At 43.7% G+C, this 16,507-nt stretch overlaps 1 protein-coding gene across 1 annotated transcript in view; it reads right to left on the reverse strand.

Moving 5' to 3' along the window:
• Positions 1-3,650: 3,650 nt before the first annotated feature.
• Positions 3,651-16,507, reverse strand: part of tspan4a (tetraspanin 4a) — a gene marked incomplete at its 5' end in the record, with an annotated part of 160,851 nt that continues 147,994 nt past the window's right edge. Inside the window, 2 exons of the mRNA XM_083652738.1 lie at positions 3,651-4,646; positions 8,208-8,291. Of these exons, the coding sequence (XP_083508864.1) occupies positions 4,578-4,646; positions 8,208-8,291 (153 nt within the window). The 3' untranslated portion in view covers positions 3,651-4,577. The remainder of the gene's footprint in view (positions 4,647-8,207; positions 8,292-16,507) is intronic.

Here is a 16,507-nt window from a genome sequence, read left to right on the forward strand (position 1 = left end):
GCTTATTAAATGAGAGAGAATGAGATGAGGGCGATCTAACGTACCTCTGTGCCCAGGGGCGGACTGGGATCATAATTCAGGCCGGGCATTAGATACCAAGCAGGCCAGGCTGATACGGGCCGGCGTCCGAAGGGTGGCGGCGAAAAATTTGGGGCGTTTGAAGCTCAATTTGGGCCGTTTGAAGCACAATTTGGGCCGTTTGAAGCCAGATTTGGGCCGTTTGAAGCCCAATTTGGGTCGTTTAAAGCCAGATTTGGGCTGTTTGAAGCCCAATTTGGGCCATGTCCAATTTTACAATGAGATGCACCCACTTTAAACCTGAATAAAGTAATAAAACCACTAGTAAACCAGTAGGCGGCGCCTGGCCTGCTGTTCAGTGAGTGGCCTGGCCTGGCCTGCAAAAAAAAATTTTTTTTTTTTTTGGCAGGCCAGGCCAGGCCACCGGGCATTTGCCCGACGTGCCCGATTATGCAGTCCGCCCCTGTCTGTGCCGCCGGTGTGGCACAGTGTTTGCTGTCCGTCACATAGGTATTCCCGGCTGCGGCTTTCAATCCATATATGACCTTATTCTATATTCTCTAAAACAGATAAATATGATCAGTGTATATCCAATTTGGGAATTCATCGGTTAAAAAGAAAAGTAGATATTTTTTCTCTAACCTCTGGGGGCAGCCTCGTTTCAATGCTGTATAACAGGAACTCGAGGGGCTCCGCCGGCAGCGGAAGAAAATCTCTTTCCGCTCCCTACAAGCTCTGCCATTGGCTCCCACTGACCGGCTCTGACCATTTATGGATTTCCTTTCCCCTCCCTGCGTGTCGCTCTCAAATCCCTCTGTTGCTATGAAACAACAACATCGTTAGCTCGTTGCTAGTAGCAAGTAGCAACTTGCTACACGCTGAAAACGGTACGTTTTGACTACACACCGACACCGGTCACACCACTCAGTGGGTTACTGTAGGTTCCCGACAACTCTCGTGTGACGTAGCACTAGCATTACGGGTGGTTGGTTACTATGGCCGAGCAAACTGACTAATGTCAAATTATGCAAGTTGATCTCTCACCTGCAAATACCGCTCATCGCCATAGGTGTCACCCAAGAGAACAAAACTGAAATTGTATGGATTATAACCGATTATAACTTTAAACAATGAGTGTACAGTACGTGCGAGAAGATTCAAAACACTTGTTTCGATAATGCTATTCCAGCTCAGCCTAATCAGCATATTGCAAAAAGGCTTGTGTTCACTCCTTTGTGTTTTTGGAAAGTTGGAGGTGAAGAGAAGACTGACCTTCTGGTCCATTTTGTGTCATGAGGTTTTCGTGGGAGGTTTTCCTCCTCCTCACTGAGAGTCTGAGGTCGAGGCATCATTTACATTTATCGTCTCTGCTTGTCGTTTCATGATGCGGGTGCCGTCCAGCCATTTGACACTGTTCAGCGGCAAATAAACTGGACTTGACTTATTTCGAAATGGACATAAATTGCCCCAAGGACTGAATGAATGCAGACTGCATGAAAACAGGTGCACAGGTCCAAAGGTTAAATCTGGCTAAGAACACCCAAAATCAATAGTCAGAAGAGCCGTTGGTACGGTTATCTGGTTTGATGTCAGTGAGCTGGGGAAATAATCTTCCTCTATTCTGGCATTTTAACCTTCCTCAACATGATGGTACGTGTTAATAATAATAATTTTAATCTCCTCTGTAAAAGCCCCGAGCTTGCTGCCTGGGTCTTGACGCACTTCGGTGCTCTTCACAAACACACTTTAGAATTATGCCTCACTAACTGGGTTTCCATCCAAATGTATCGCATAATTCAAGCGAATTTTGTGAAAATCCGCAAAATAAAATGCGAATTTATGCATGTTTCCATTCAGTTTTGTTTAGCGAGTTTTGGGAGTCGGCAGGTTGAGCAGTCGGTGGCGCTTCTCGTCAGGAGGAGGCGTAACGTGCCTGTGTGCCTGTAGAGATCTCTATCAGCGGAGACCTGCTTTGATTGAGTCATCACCGTCATCGTCATCGTCGTAAAGTCGCCTTCAAAGCATGATGTTAGATTATAACGAACTAGTTGTGTGGCTTAGCCTTCCCAAATGTTGAGGGTCGTTTTTTAGAATTTAATACATAGAATTGGGAACGTTACATTCAATTTCATTCAGACTGCCTGGCGCTAATCGCCACCATTTCCCCCTGGAGTAGCATAAAGCGGAAGTGAAGTCACATCTGGTAGTCATCGTTAATTCGCAAAATCTGTTTCCATTGCAAAAGTTCGCATCTTCCTACTGTCGATACGCTGATAAATCCACCCCCTCCAAGCGTAAAAACATTTATGCGATATTTCGACCTTTATTCGAATTTCTGGTGTTTCCATTCATGTTTATATTCGCATTTTGGGAAAATGCGAATATCCAGAGGTGGATGGAAACCCAGTTACTTCCTGTTGGCATTATGCCTCACTTCCTGTTGGCATACCTTCTACCTTCATACCTTCTCAATCAGCCTCGTTCATTATTGTGAAAATCCAAACCTGCTGTGATTCAGTCAACGCGGCGGGAGAAATAGCGAAAAAGAGGTTTTGCATAAAAAGAGCAGAAAAACGATCACAGTGTTTTTATTCCGCACTATTATTGGCTAGTTTCCTGTTTTAGTGGTCGGTGTCATTTTTTTTGTCTGAGATTTGAAACCTGTTCTGGGACTTCAGTCTCTGAGCTGCAGGTCGTCGTGAGGCAGACAAAGTAAAAGTGGAAGAAAGCGTTCCCCGCAGTCGTCCTGCTCAAACCCTCACAAGAACTAAAGAAAAACCTCTGTGATCAGTTTTCCCACGGGACTATTTAGTTAATTTAACACAGCGTGTCTAGGTGCACTTATAGCCTAGTAGTATTATAACGGCACAATGTAGAATATAAAACGGAGCGAGGGAGTTGAGGAGTTGCCAAAAAGGCTTCAAGACTGTAGATGAATCTTTTGTCAATGAAGCACTGATTGGCTCTGGAGGATCCCACTGTTCATTTAAATTCTTCTGACAGAATCTGTTTCTTAAACTCCTCGTGTAAATCCATCTGTTCCACAGATGAATCAGCAAAGCGGTTATTTTCATCAGATGTCTAACGGGCAGCACTGTGCCTCAGTGGTTAGCACTGTTGCCTCACAGCAAGAAGGTCCCCGGTTCGAATCCCGGTCCGTCCCAGGTCCTTTCTGTGTGGAGTTTGCATGTTCTCCCCGTGTTCGTGTGGGTTTGCTCCGGGGGGGATCCGGTTTCCCCCCACCATCAAAAAGACATGTATGTTAGGGTTAATACTCCTGTCAGTGCTCCTGAAGGCAATGGCAAAATAACTGGAGTTGGTCCCCGGGCGCTGCACTGCGGCTGCCCACTGCTCCTAGTTCTAGGAAGGTTCCTAGTAGAGGATGGGTCAAATGCAGAGGATGAATTTCCCCATGGACCACATTGTGGACAACAATAAACTTAATTGGACGTGCCAGTTCTTGGCACTTTTCCATCCACACTCTCATTTGTCATCTAGCGTCTAAGAAGTCAGGCACATTACAGTCGGGCGACGCCGTTACCTTACAAGCCCTTCTGCGCTTCCTCCTGAAGAACGAGACGACGACGCGCGTTTAGACGAGCCAAAAACATTTAATACACGCCATCGCAGGAGCCATGCACTTCCAGCACTTCCCCGGTGCACTTTCACCAACTTCATCATCTTCATCATCATCATACCAATCCACATCGCTCTCATTTGGAAACACAATTACAAACCATAAAATAATTTAAAACAAAACATATATATTAAAAAAAAAAAAAGTTACATTATTTTTTTTCCATATATGTTCATAATACTGCATGTTTATCACAGAAATGAGCATTGGACACAGAGCAAACCATACAAACCGATTCGGGTATTAAAGCCCCAATATGTACCTTTCCGCTGCCGCCACGAGTGGTCATTTCAGATGCTAACGTTGATAGATGCTACACGTTCCCCGTTTGTACATTCAGATATCAGCCTTATTTTACCGTTTCCGCTTGTACTCTCTGTTTTGCTGACCTTTCTGCAGTGTTTATAACTCATTCACTGGTGGGAAAAGATAGCTCCAATTGTTGTTGTGTCGACTTGTGTTTTATTTGAAACACGTCGCTAATCAAGCTAGCAAGCATAAACACATTTCACTTCCTCTACGTCCTTCACAATAAAAGCATCCCGGAATTCAGGCCAATTGAATGCTCTGAGACGGCGTATTGAAGGTGCTTTAACAGGCGTCCCTATTAGAAGTCAGTATATAGCATCAAAGTGATGTAAAAGCTGTTATATGAAGGTAAAAAAGGTGACATGTCGGGGCTTTAACACTGACACACTGTGCTTGTTGAGAGTTAGCAGAATATTGTGAACCATGGTAACATCAGGAGCGTCAGCAGCAGGGCTGAGCAGGAATGTCACAGAGAGGAGGAGGGTGGGAGAGTAGAGTCTGTCAGGGGGGGGGGGGGGGGGGCGCGAGGGGAGTGACAAGGGGGGGGGGGTGTGTATATCTGTCCTTCTCTGATGAAAAACATTCCAGGTCTGTTGAAGGCCAACGCCATTCGCTAGGCGTAGAAGGTTTCTACTTTCACCGCCTGACAGAACATCGTCATGGAGAAGACCAGGCCCAGGATCTGCACGCGCACACACACACACACACACACACACACACACACACACACACACACACACACACACACACACACACACACACACACACACACACACACACACACACACACACACACACACACACACACACACACACACGCACACATATTAGTCTGTCAGTGAGGTATTTTGAAATGCCTCGGTGTGGAGAAATGGAATGAAAGTGAACTTTTACACCTTGTCAGCTAATTCTCTCCACATCAAGACATCCTGTACAGTCGCCGCCAAGCACTTTATTAGCAACACCTCTAACACCTGCTTATTCATGCAATTACGGTACAGAGCTGCCAACTTCTCAGCCGCTCGGAGTGAGACTGACCCTCAAATCACCCTCTTCTCACTTTCCCACATCACATTTCTCACACATCCTATTTCTCACTCCAAATGTCTCCGTCGGCTCCCGACAGTTTGGGAACACGTTGCTTGACTTAATCCAAGAGATTAGGTGGTGTGTAGAAATGCATGAAATTATGTTTCCATCACCACCACCACCACCACCACGTTGATGGTGAATGAGAAAGTTCGTAGTAGTAGCAGTTATAGTAGTAAGATTGTATTCATTTATTTTCTCTGGTTCTGTATTAAGATGATCATTTATTCAGATATTGATAAACCTGGATATATACCTGAGAGACTAAACTGGGGAGTGTTGTATGGTGGGAGGGACTTGGTGAGGAGCATAGATCTGTCTTATCCTATGCTTTGAAGAAAAATGTGGGTAATATCTGGAGTATAGCAAAAATTCTACCCAATAAACACACATTCGCAAAAAGAAAAGGTTTATGTGGATGAATTAGTGGGGTGGGTCAATTTACCATGAAGAATGCTCATTATTATGAACATAAATTGGTGTGTCTCCCCCCCCCAAGCCGGAACAAATCTCACACCAAACTAAAGTCAAAAGTTGGCAGCCCTGCAAGTATCAATTCAGCCAATCATGTGGCATCAGTGAACAATGCATCATAACATTATGCAAATACAGTATCAATTCAGCCAATCATGTGACATCAGTGAACAATGCATCATAACATTATGCAAATACATGATCAATTCAGCCAATCATGTGGTGAACTATGCATCACAACATTATGCAAATACATTATCAATTCAGCCAATCATGTGGCATCAGTGAACAATGCATCACAACATTATGCAAATACATGATCAATTCAGCCAATCATGTGGCATCAGTGAACAATGCATCATAACATTATGCAAATACATTATCAATTCAGCCAATCATGTGACAGCAGTGAACTATGCATCACAACATTATGCAGATACATGATCAATTCAGCCAATCATGTGACAGCAGTGAACAATGCATCAGAACATTGGTCAGAACAGGTCAGCAGTTTCAGTTCATGTTCACATCAAACATGGAGTTTTTTGCGTTCTTCTCTATATCTTATTTTTCTATTTCGAATACATGTTATTAATAAATAATACTATTTCGGTTGCATGTTGGACGTCAATAAAGATTTGTTATGCAGCAAATCGATGTCCTTCTCGAAGTAAAAAACAGCACTGTGCTCTCATTGTTTTCTCTGGGCTGCAGAATGTTCACAGAAGAGAAATGTCATCATCTAAACCCTGCAATAAAAACCTCACAATCCCTCATTGTGAAGAATGCCGAATTTGTGACAGCTCAATATAATGTGCAAAACACGGAGTCACTTTGCGTGTTTGTTCTGTCAGTCTCGCTCTCTCTCTGCTCTGTCTCACCCTGCCTCACTCTCTCTCTGCTCTGTCTCACCCGCTTTCAATCAAATTATATGGAAACGGTTGAAATGGCGTCCTTGAACATCCAAGGACGCGCGTCATTTCTAGAACAATCAAAAGATCCCGCATTGAAGAAAGAACTGAACCCCATACAGAGACGTATTATGAAAATACACACGTGTATTTTTCTTTTATTTATGCGGAGCACTTTTAATTGGTGTTGTATGAAATGGGCTATATAAATAAACTTGCCTGGCTTTGTCTTATAGTAGCACAGTAGCCACATTGTTTCTATTTCTTTATATTCCGCCCCAATAATAATGTCGGCTATTTGTCTTCTCTGTTTGTTATCAACACATCACCGATCTGTCAGCTGAAAAGGAGATTAAAGGTATTATTTTTGTTTGTTCTCTCTTGTTTTTGTTTATATTAATGGTTTTGATGTCATCGCTGTTATGCCTGTGATACACTAGAATCTTAACAGATTATGAAAAGACTGGGGAGTTTACACTACAAGACTGGTTCATTAAAGCAGCTACGAGCAACTTTTTCGATTGTTATTAAACAGTATAATTACAATATTGATGCATCACATCTTACCTATAATAGTAGCTGAGATCAAAGCCGTGTGAATTGGAGATTGCTCCCTTGGATGATTATTAAGTCTGTGTCTGTTTAAACTCGCGTCAACAGGGGGCTCTCTCTCTCTCTCTCCTTACCGCCGGCCCGGCTACCCGGAAGTGAAACGCGGAAGTGAAACCCGGAAGTGAAACGCAGCTGCCTGCCTCGCCGTTTGCGCTGCCTAGCAACATAACATAAACAATGTGAACACCACGCATATTCTCGCGAACATCTCTAGTTATATTCTAACAGGTTTTTTGGAAGTTATTTTGTGGTTATGGCCGAAGTGGCTGCTGCAAACCGTTTCATTTCACTTCCTGATCTGCCCTGGCCACAGAGAGACTAACACTGGCCGATTCACTCGGGGCTCAAGCGAGACTACTCTGCGTTGGTCTCGTCGACTATTAGAGGTAAGATGTGATGCATTGATATTAAATTTATACTGTTTACCGTAATAACAATCGAAAAAGTTGCTCGTAGCTGCTTTAAGATTTTTTTATCACGACTGAAAAAACTGACTGAAATGCACGACACAACTGACTCAGACGAGGCACTATACACTACGAGACTTTTCACTTTGAAATTCAAACATGTTTGATATCATCTTTGTGGCTCCGACTGGCGTCAGGAGGCAGTTTACACTTGAAGACTAGAAATTTGTACCCAGTATACACTAACAGATTTTGTTGCCGACTGGCACAACAACTGCAGGCAACAATTGCAGACTAGAGTCAACAAAGACAGACTGAGCCCAACTGGAAATCCTATGTAAAATCGGGGGGAAAGTCTTGTAGTGTAGACTAGGCATTAATATTGTAATTTTTTTAGGGACGAGACCAGGCCATTCGGGTTTCTTGTCTCTTCACCTGCATAATCTTTTCATCCTTTTCTATCCTTTCATTTGTTCTTGATTTTATTACGTGCTAAATTAATAAATAAAACAAAGTGAAACTCGACCTCTTCGAGTACTACAGTCTTTAATGGAAACATAAAGAGGTCTCATAAGCGCCGCTGTTGTCAGACGAAAGCCCGCATTCGACATTCGGGCGCCAAGGACACGGGGAAGTATTAGCTTTATGCATCATCGGGAGCTAAAACCCGCTGCCTGAGCCTGGAGATATGAAGGATCCACTTAATGACTATTGAAAAATTCATCCACAGAAGCTTCACGACGTTATTACCTGAGTGAGTGCCGTGCACAGAGCGAAGATCCACAGCGCCACCAGGTTCTCGTTAAGCCAGTCCTTCACTCGCTCGTAGCACGGCTGGGGGCACACACGCACCACGCACACACGCGCGTGCACACACACACACACACACACACACACACGCACCACGCACACACACACACACACACACGCACACACACACACAGAGAGTTAGAGAGGATTTTCCCATTATAGGTAGAATCTAATAAAGTCAACACTCTGTAGGCACATCTCAATCAGCCTCGCACACGAGTCCCACTTGTATCTTAGCTTAGAAGGGACATCAAATAGTGTCTCACTAGAAGAATGTACAGTAGCTCTCAGTATTTCCCCCCTTAACGCTTTCAGTTATTCATTCACATCTCTCCTTAACATTTGCACACTTTCAAACCCCGCCCCCTCCACACTCTTCTCTCACATGAACTCACATAAACCCTCATCTATCATGTCCTGTGCTATTGTGTTATTCTGTTATTGTTCTCCCGTAGCAGAAATACACCAGCTGCTTCCATGAACGCTCGGATGTTTCATCATTCATGAAGAAGGGTACTTATAAGGGATGGTGTCAAAGATGATATTGAATCTGATATTAATAAAGTTTCATTGATGTTCATTTGAGATAGTTGTCAAAATGTTATGCACTCGCTCTTTCGAGTGCAATACAGTCAGCGGTGCGATATGGTAAGTTTACACAGATCTTGTAGGCACGATTATATAATCGCTTAAACAGGTTTTCGAGTGTCATTTGATGTCAGACACCAGATAGGTAAAGCAATAAGAGATGTTTGGAGAGTATGACTGCATTTACATACATATGGGCTAGTCTGAGAGAGATATGGGAATTTTTTTTCTGATTTCCCTCCCCATTTTCTCCCCAATTGAACTTGCCCCGGTCGCTGCTTCACACTCTGTCGATCTGAGAGCCGTAGACCAGCACCATGCTTCCTCCGACACATGCGCAGTTGCCAGCCGCTTCTTTTCACCTGACAGCGGCGAGCTTCACCGGCAGGACGTAGCACGTGGGAGGACTCACGCCATTCCCACCAGTTCCCTTCCACCCTGACCAGGCGCCCCCGACTGACCAGAGGAGGCGCTAGTGCAGCGACCAGGACACATACAATCCGGCTTCCCACCCGCAGACACCGGCCAATCGTGCCTGTATGGCCAACCCGACCAAGCCGGAGGTAACACGGGGGTGCGAACCTGCGATCCTCGTGTTGGTAGGCAGGGAATCTACCGCTACACATCAAACATGGTAGGCACCATGTGGATTACAGGGAAATGTGTATACGTTCAGGCGGTGTCTCGTCATAGACTTCGTTTGGTCAATGGGTCACCATGGGGGAAATCCTACCGTTCTTCCCAGCCAGCATAGTTAGCATTTAGCTGCTAGCCAAGCCCAGGCAGACAGGATCATGGATTCAACCACCACAGTAAACACACATCTGAACAAACGTCTATGTATCTGCTCTTGAATCCCCAATCCTGTACTGTAGTGTAGAGCCGCAGCACCGTCCTTTGGTGAGTCAGCCCATTGAGATATATGGGGGATTTTCCCCCACCGTCTAGTCTCATGCACCAGCCGTAGTAACATTTTGTGGCCGTTCCCACACAGTCCGACTGTGTATCTATAAAATGATGTACAAACATCTCAATGTTTTTCTCCAATTCTAACTTTGAAGCTACTTAAGACGAAATGTATGGGCGAACTCGGTGTGCAAGGGGTTTTAAGCCTCTCTCTCCCCCATATTATGAAACTGATATCAAATGTTCTTTTGCCGTCATCGAAGGTCTCAGATGGCAACTTCCTTATCTCGCACGTCTCCTCCTCTGACCTGATGTTCCTTGAGAAAACTCTGAAAGTCCCCCCTGCCCTTGCCTCCCTCCGGGCTTACAAATAGGAGTAATGTGAATATAGGAGCAGCACATACACTGGAGATCTCATTTAGACATGAGAATGGGCGGAATTTTTCACGTCTGACATCGCTTGGATGCATTCTTAAGAGGCCTCCTTGACAAAAGAATAAATCCTCTCCCCCTCTTACAGCGCACCCACTTCTGAGGTGTTTCTACATCTCTATGCACACCTCCGTCACCGTCTCTCTCCAACAGTCGGTGCATTTCAAAAAGGGCCTTTTGAAAGTCCAAAATGTGTCACGCGCCCGAAAGGCAGGGAGGAAACGATGATGGTTATTAATGGAGGGATGCCACAATGCACTGGTGGGTGTGTGAGAACGCGCCGCCCGGAGTAACGACGTTAGATCAATTCTCCATACGGCTAAAGAGACTTTCGCAATAATGGCTGAGAAGTGACATGACATGAGATGGGAGTGGCACGTGTCTTTAGGGGTGCCAAGTGGCAAATGGTTCGTAGCCCCGGGGGCGCTTCAACTCTCAACCTCGTCAAAGAGCTGTCAGCACAACGCCGGCTTTTTTATTGTGCCGGTGAAACAGCGAGCAGAGAGCGGTTTGAAATGAAAGGAGGCCATTTACACCTGGCACTAAGGCCATGTTCACATTACAGGCAAATCAGATTCGCTGCTTAAGTCATTAATCATCATTGTTGGAGAAAAATATAAGTTAACATGACATCTGACACATTAATCAATAAGCTATAGGCCTAATTATGGCATGGAACTTATAGCATAATTAGGCCTATAGCTTATTGATTAATGTGTCAGATGTCATGTTAACTTATATTTTTCTCCAACAATCATTATCTTGATTGGTTTCCCAAATCTGATTTGGGAGTGTGTGCGCACTGCCACAAATCTGATTTAGCCAAGTGTTCAAGTCAGATCTGTGTGTCCAGATACAATGAGCCAATGAGCCAACATACAATGTTTCTGGCAGTGTTTGCATGTCTGCTCTTCAAGTCCCCGCCCACTGCAAAAGACACTCTCAAATCTGATTTGGGTGATTAGCGCGTCCACACTGAAGTCACATCAGTCGAAAGCAGATTGGAAACTACGTCCATATGTGGTTTGGGACAAGTGACACAAATCAGACTTGGAGCGTCCAGACTCATAAAACCAATCTGGATAGAATCATTAATAGGTCATTAAAAGTTCACAAATCAGATTTGACCTCCTAGTCTGAACATGGCCTAACATGCGTTTCCTGTGATCAGATTGCAATCGGATAGTGCTTGACCACTCGAAAGTACAGGTGTAAACGCCCCCCCCCCCCCAAGACACATTGAAGACGGATTGCGATCTGATCGGCCAAACCACCACCGGAGGTGGTCAGGGATGCATTGCGACCACATTGAACACACGTGTAAAATGCAATGTGTCCTCTCAATCCGCATACAGCAACTGTATGCGGATAGATTGAGGGGACACCCGTTTTGGGTGATCAGATTGCAATCTGATTGCAATCTGATCACCCGAAACGCATGTTAACGCCAGGTGTAAATTAAATCAGGCTAATGTGGTCAAGCACTATCCGATTGCAATCTCATCACAGAAGACGCATGTTAGTGACAGGTGTAAATGGCCTCAACCCTACTGTAATTAAATCATTGATTTTTACAGACATGCACTGATTGTGCGAGTGTCTAATCCCCTTAGCCTACATACATCAAGAGGCTGAGTCACAGCCAGGAAGGCAAGAGAGCAGATCAGGGATTCCAACAACCATCTTTGCTGTAGGAATATCACAGAGCCCAAAATATATCTATTCCCATCTATAGCACACGCGTAGATAACTCCTGCCTGGATCGATACTGACACACGCTGGCAGGGAGGGAACGCAGCCAGCCAAAGAATTTGGATAGCCTTGGTTGGTGTTTATGTTGTTGTTATCAAACCACTGCCTGAGTCCGAGCGCCCCCCCCCCCCCCTGGCCCACACAGTCGTCTACTGTCTACGACGTATGAATTTATAAATTCATTGTTTTCAATGAAAACCCCCCAAAAGGTAAAGTTTGTGGTACTTGCAGGGAAGTAAGCCTGTTCTTTGCATTTGTCTCAGAAAATTTTCTTCCCCAGGCTTTCAAGGAGCAAAGTGTGTGTGCGTGTGTGTGTGTGTGTTTGTGTGCACTGTGTGTTTGTGTTTATTATTGTTTGTCGTGTGTCTATTTGTCAGAAAAGGATTTCATACGAGGTCACAAACAGTCGTGAACCTCCCGCAGGAAGCTGTCCTTCTTTCCCTTCAACTCTCTTTTCTCTTCTGTTTACTCTCTTGTTTCCTTTAGAAACAATGTAAGGCGCCGTGTTTATTTAATAAAGAATTCTGGCAAATAAGAAACGCTCGCAGATTTGCACTTCAACAGCCTCAACTAGCAGGTGTCCTCGCGTGGCCTAACTGTGGGGGCGGGGCAGTGAGGAAGTGGGGGGGGGGGGGGGGGGGGGGGGGCAGGTACGATAAAGAGCGCGGAGACTTTTCATTCCTCGATGTGAAACACAGCAACGCACTGCTAGAATAAATCCAGGCTCTTCTGAAGGGCAAACCGTAATCAAAATATGAAACCCGGGCGGGGTAATCTGTTGTCTTTCACACAAGAAGCAGGGACCACTGACAGTGGAGTTTGGAGGTCTAAGAGGAGGCCAAGGAGCCGTCGTTTTGGAAAGTGGTAAATATAATCGTAGCTATCATTCGCTCACTTAATGTTGAAAAGTCTTATAACATCTAATTAAACAATTAGTCTCAGGACATTGTGTCTGTGCAGAAGTTGGGTGTGGGAGAAGTAATGCAGAGACATTTTGAAAGGTTAGATTGTTCCATAATGAAATTCAAAACAGCTGTGATTTGGTCGCGGCTTTGCCCTTTTCCGCTGTTAAATGGATGCATTAAAAATGAGATTTCAGACAATTAGAAGGAAGGAAGGGCACCGCATTCTTAAACAGTGTTGGGCAAGTTACTTTTGAAATGTAATAGAATACATATTACTAGTTACTTTCATTTGAAAGTAATAAGTTACTTTACAATATTACTGTCTGTCTGTGTGTAGAGTAACTCATTACTTATTACATTACTTTTGCATTACTTTCAGTAGCATAATGACGTCGCCTGCCCGGACCCATCCCGTAAAATAATTTCAACCAACTTGAAGTCAGCTGTAAACCAGGGATACTCAACTTGCTTTGCCCGGGGGACACTTTTGCAAAATGCCAGGGGCCAATTAATAAACAAACATTAATATACATTTTTCTGTTGTGGATTGTAGGTTTTTGGGGTGTCAGCCGGAGTTTAGTCTCATTTTATGTGAAGCACTTTGAATTGCCTCTGTGTATGAAATGTGCTATACAAATAAACTTGACTTGACTTGACTAGTCTCACAATGTTGTGCACACAGGATAGTTAGTTCGTTAGGTTAAGTTAAGTTAGTACGGACAGCGACGCACTGTGCTTACACTACTGCCCCCCACACTTCCTGATTGGTATTGCATTAAGGACTTTTTGATATCAAAAGACATAAAAGTGGATTTTATGCAACGCAAGTTGGAAGTGGCGCCATCTGCTATTTAGAAGAAGAGGATGTTGGGCATCACTTCAAGTTTCTGACTCAGGTAAATAATCTTTTAAGACGTAGCCGCGAGAGTGGAAAGCTGGTCTATGGGGAAATGCTAAGTGGTCCCCCGGGCGCTAATGCTCAGTATGAGCGTTAGCGCCCGGCTAGCGGGGTAACCCTGGAAGCAGCATTCACGTAACAAATGTGTTACAGTACATAGAATTTCTCACTTGGATATAATAGTTAACTGATTAAAGAATGGCAAAGTCAGATGATAAGGGGATGTAATGCAAAAAGTAATAGGCCACTGTCTTCTCACTGCATTGCAGACTCATTCATAATTGGTCTCTCATTCAGAGCGTTCACTTTATTATCCAGGCACAGACTTTGGTATATTTTCAAAGATCTATTCTTGGCATACTTTCTTCCTATCTGTGTAATTATATCTCTTGGAAAGCTGCGAGTTTCCTTTCACCGTTCCACTGACTTGTTCTTGCTGCCTGCCCCTGATGTGTGAACTCAATTAGGCAAAAGTTGCTTTCAATACTCTGCTGTGTCTGCCACCACCACCTGGAAGTCTGATCAGGGTGATATGAAATGATATCAAATGTGATCTCTGGGAGAATTGAAAGCTGTGGTGAAAGGTTGTTGGTTTGATGTGTGTGAGCACATTTTGTTTGGAAGGACTTTATGGACCTCGACTGATTTCTTGGCCAGGTTTCTCTTGTACAGTATAAAAGAGACCTTGTATCTCAATAAGGTTTTTATGGTTCGATAACGATTAAATAAAACATTTAAAACATCATGTTTTGTGACGTGTGTTAGAGTTGGAAAACACACCTCGTGTTTACCCATATCTTAATATTTGAAACCTGTTTTCGAAATTCAAAATTGACTAGTAAGGCATAACAAATCTATAGAAGAGAATGATTCGTGATATGCTTATGTAGCCTTATAGGCTGACTCATCTCATGAGCTACATGTTGCCATATCTGAGATGCTTTTTGAAATAGCCGCATACATACCACTGTACTGCAAATTAGCATTAAGCCCAAACATTTGATGCTACACTGAAATCGCTCTACTGTCTCACTACTCTCAGAATCACAATCAGCTTTATTGGCCAAGTATGCAAACACATACAAGGAATTGGGCTCCGGTTAGCTTTGCTCTCAAGTACACACAGAGTACACAAGTACACACATATAGAGAGAAAAAAAAGGAGAAAGAAGGTTACACATAGTCAAGGCGATCAAGGCAAGAATACTTTGTTGGACATAAGCAAAAACATTTACAGTGACTGCTATATACAATGTGGTGACTGTGCTATATACAATGTAGTAAAGTGGCTATTTAAAAAAATGAATATATTAGGGAGTGTACAGTCAAAGTGTACGGTAAGTGTGCAACAACACTACATAGGTTTGTAAACAAGGCTTATACAGGGATTGCATTTTAAATATGAATATATAAGGGAATGTACAATAAATGTGTACAATAAAATGTGCAACAACGCCACATAGTTTAGTAAACAAGGATTATGCAGATATTACACGGTACGCGGTACAGTTGTATGCCGTTCAATGTGAACAAGGCTTGAGTTGACAGTGAACAGTGAACATAAATTAAGTGAGTGGCTGGTTTAAGTGGTTTTAAGGTGTTCAACAGAGTAATGGCCTGTGGGTAGAAACTGTTTTTGTGTCTATTGGTTTTGGCGTGCAGAGCTCTGAAGCGTCTGCCCGAGGGGAGGAGTTCAAACAGGTCGTGGCCAGGGTGAGATGGGTCCGTGAAGATCTTTCCTGCCCTTTTTTTGACTCTGGAGGAGTCTCTCACTAGTACCTCTCACTAATCTCACTACTACCTCTCACTAATCTCACTAGTACCTCTCACTAATCTCACTAGTACCTCTCACTAATCTCACTACTACCTCTCACTAATCTCACTACTATCTCTCACTAATCTCACTAGTACCTCTCACTAATCTCACTAGTACCTCTCACTAATCTCACTAGTACCTCTCACTAATCTCACTACTACCTCTCACTAATCTCACTACTATCTCTCACTAATCTAATCTCACTAGTACCTCTCACTAATCTCACTACTATCTCTCACTAATCTCACTACTATCTCTCACTAATCTCACTACTATCTCTCACTAATCTCACTACTATCTCTCACTAATCTCACTACTATCTCTCACTAATCTCACTAGTACCTCTCACTAATCTCACTACTATCTCTCACTAATCTCACTACTATCTCTCACTAATCTCACTAGTACCTCTCACTAATCTCACTACTACCTCTCACTAGTCTCACTAGTACCTCTCACTAGTCTCACTAGTACCTCTCACTAATCTCACTAGTACCTCTCACTAATCTCACTACTATCTCTCACTAATCTCACTACTATCTCTCACTAATCTCACTAGTACCTCTCACTAATCTCACTACTATCTCTCACTAATCTCACTACTATCTCTCACTAATCTCACTAGTACCTCTCACTAATCTCACTAGTACCTCTCACTAATCTCACTACTACCTCTCACTAATCTCACTAGTACCTCTCACTAATCTCACTACTACCTCTCACTAATCTCACTACTACCTCTCACTAATCTCACTACTACCTCTCACTAATCTCACTACTACCTCTCACTAATCTCACTACTATAACAAGGTGGCCAGCAGCACACCGTTGCTCAGGCAAGCAGGCGAAGCGTGCGAGGCACTCTAGGAATGAGCGTACGAGGAGTTGCACCAGTGGAAGTAGATTAAGGTTGGTGAGTGTATCTAAGTGGTTAAACCAATTT

This window comes from Poromitra crassiceps, assembly GCF_964638095.1.
Source record: "Poromitra crassiceps genome assembly, chromosome: 16".
Lineage (NCBI taxonomy): Eukaryota > Metazoa > Chordata > Actinopteri > Beryciformes > Melamphaidae > Poromitra > Poromitra crassiceps.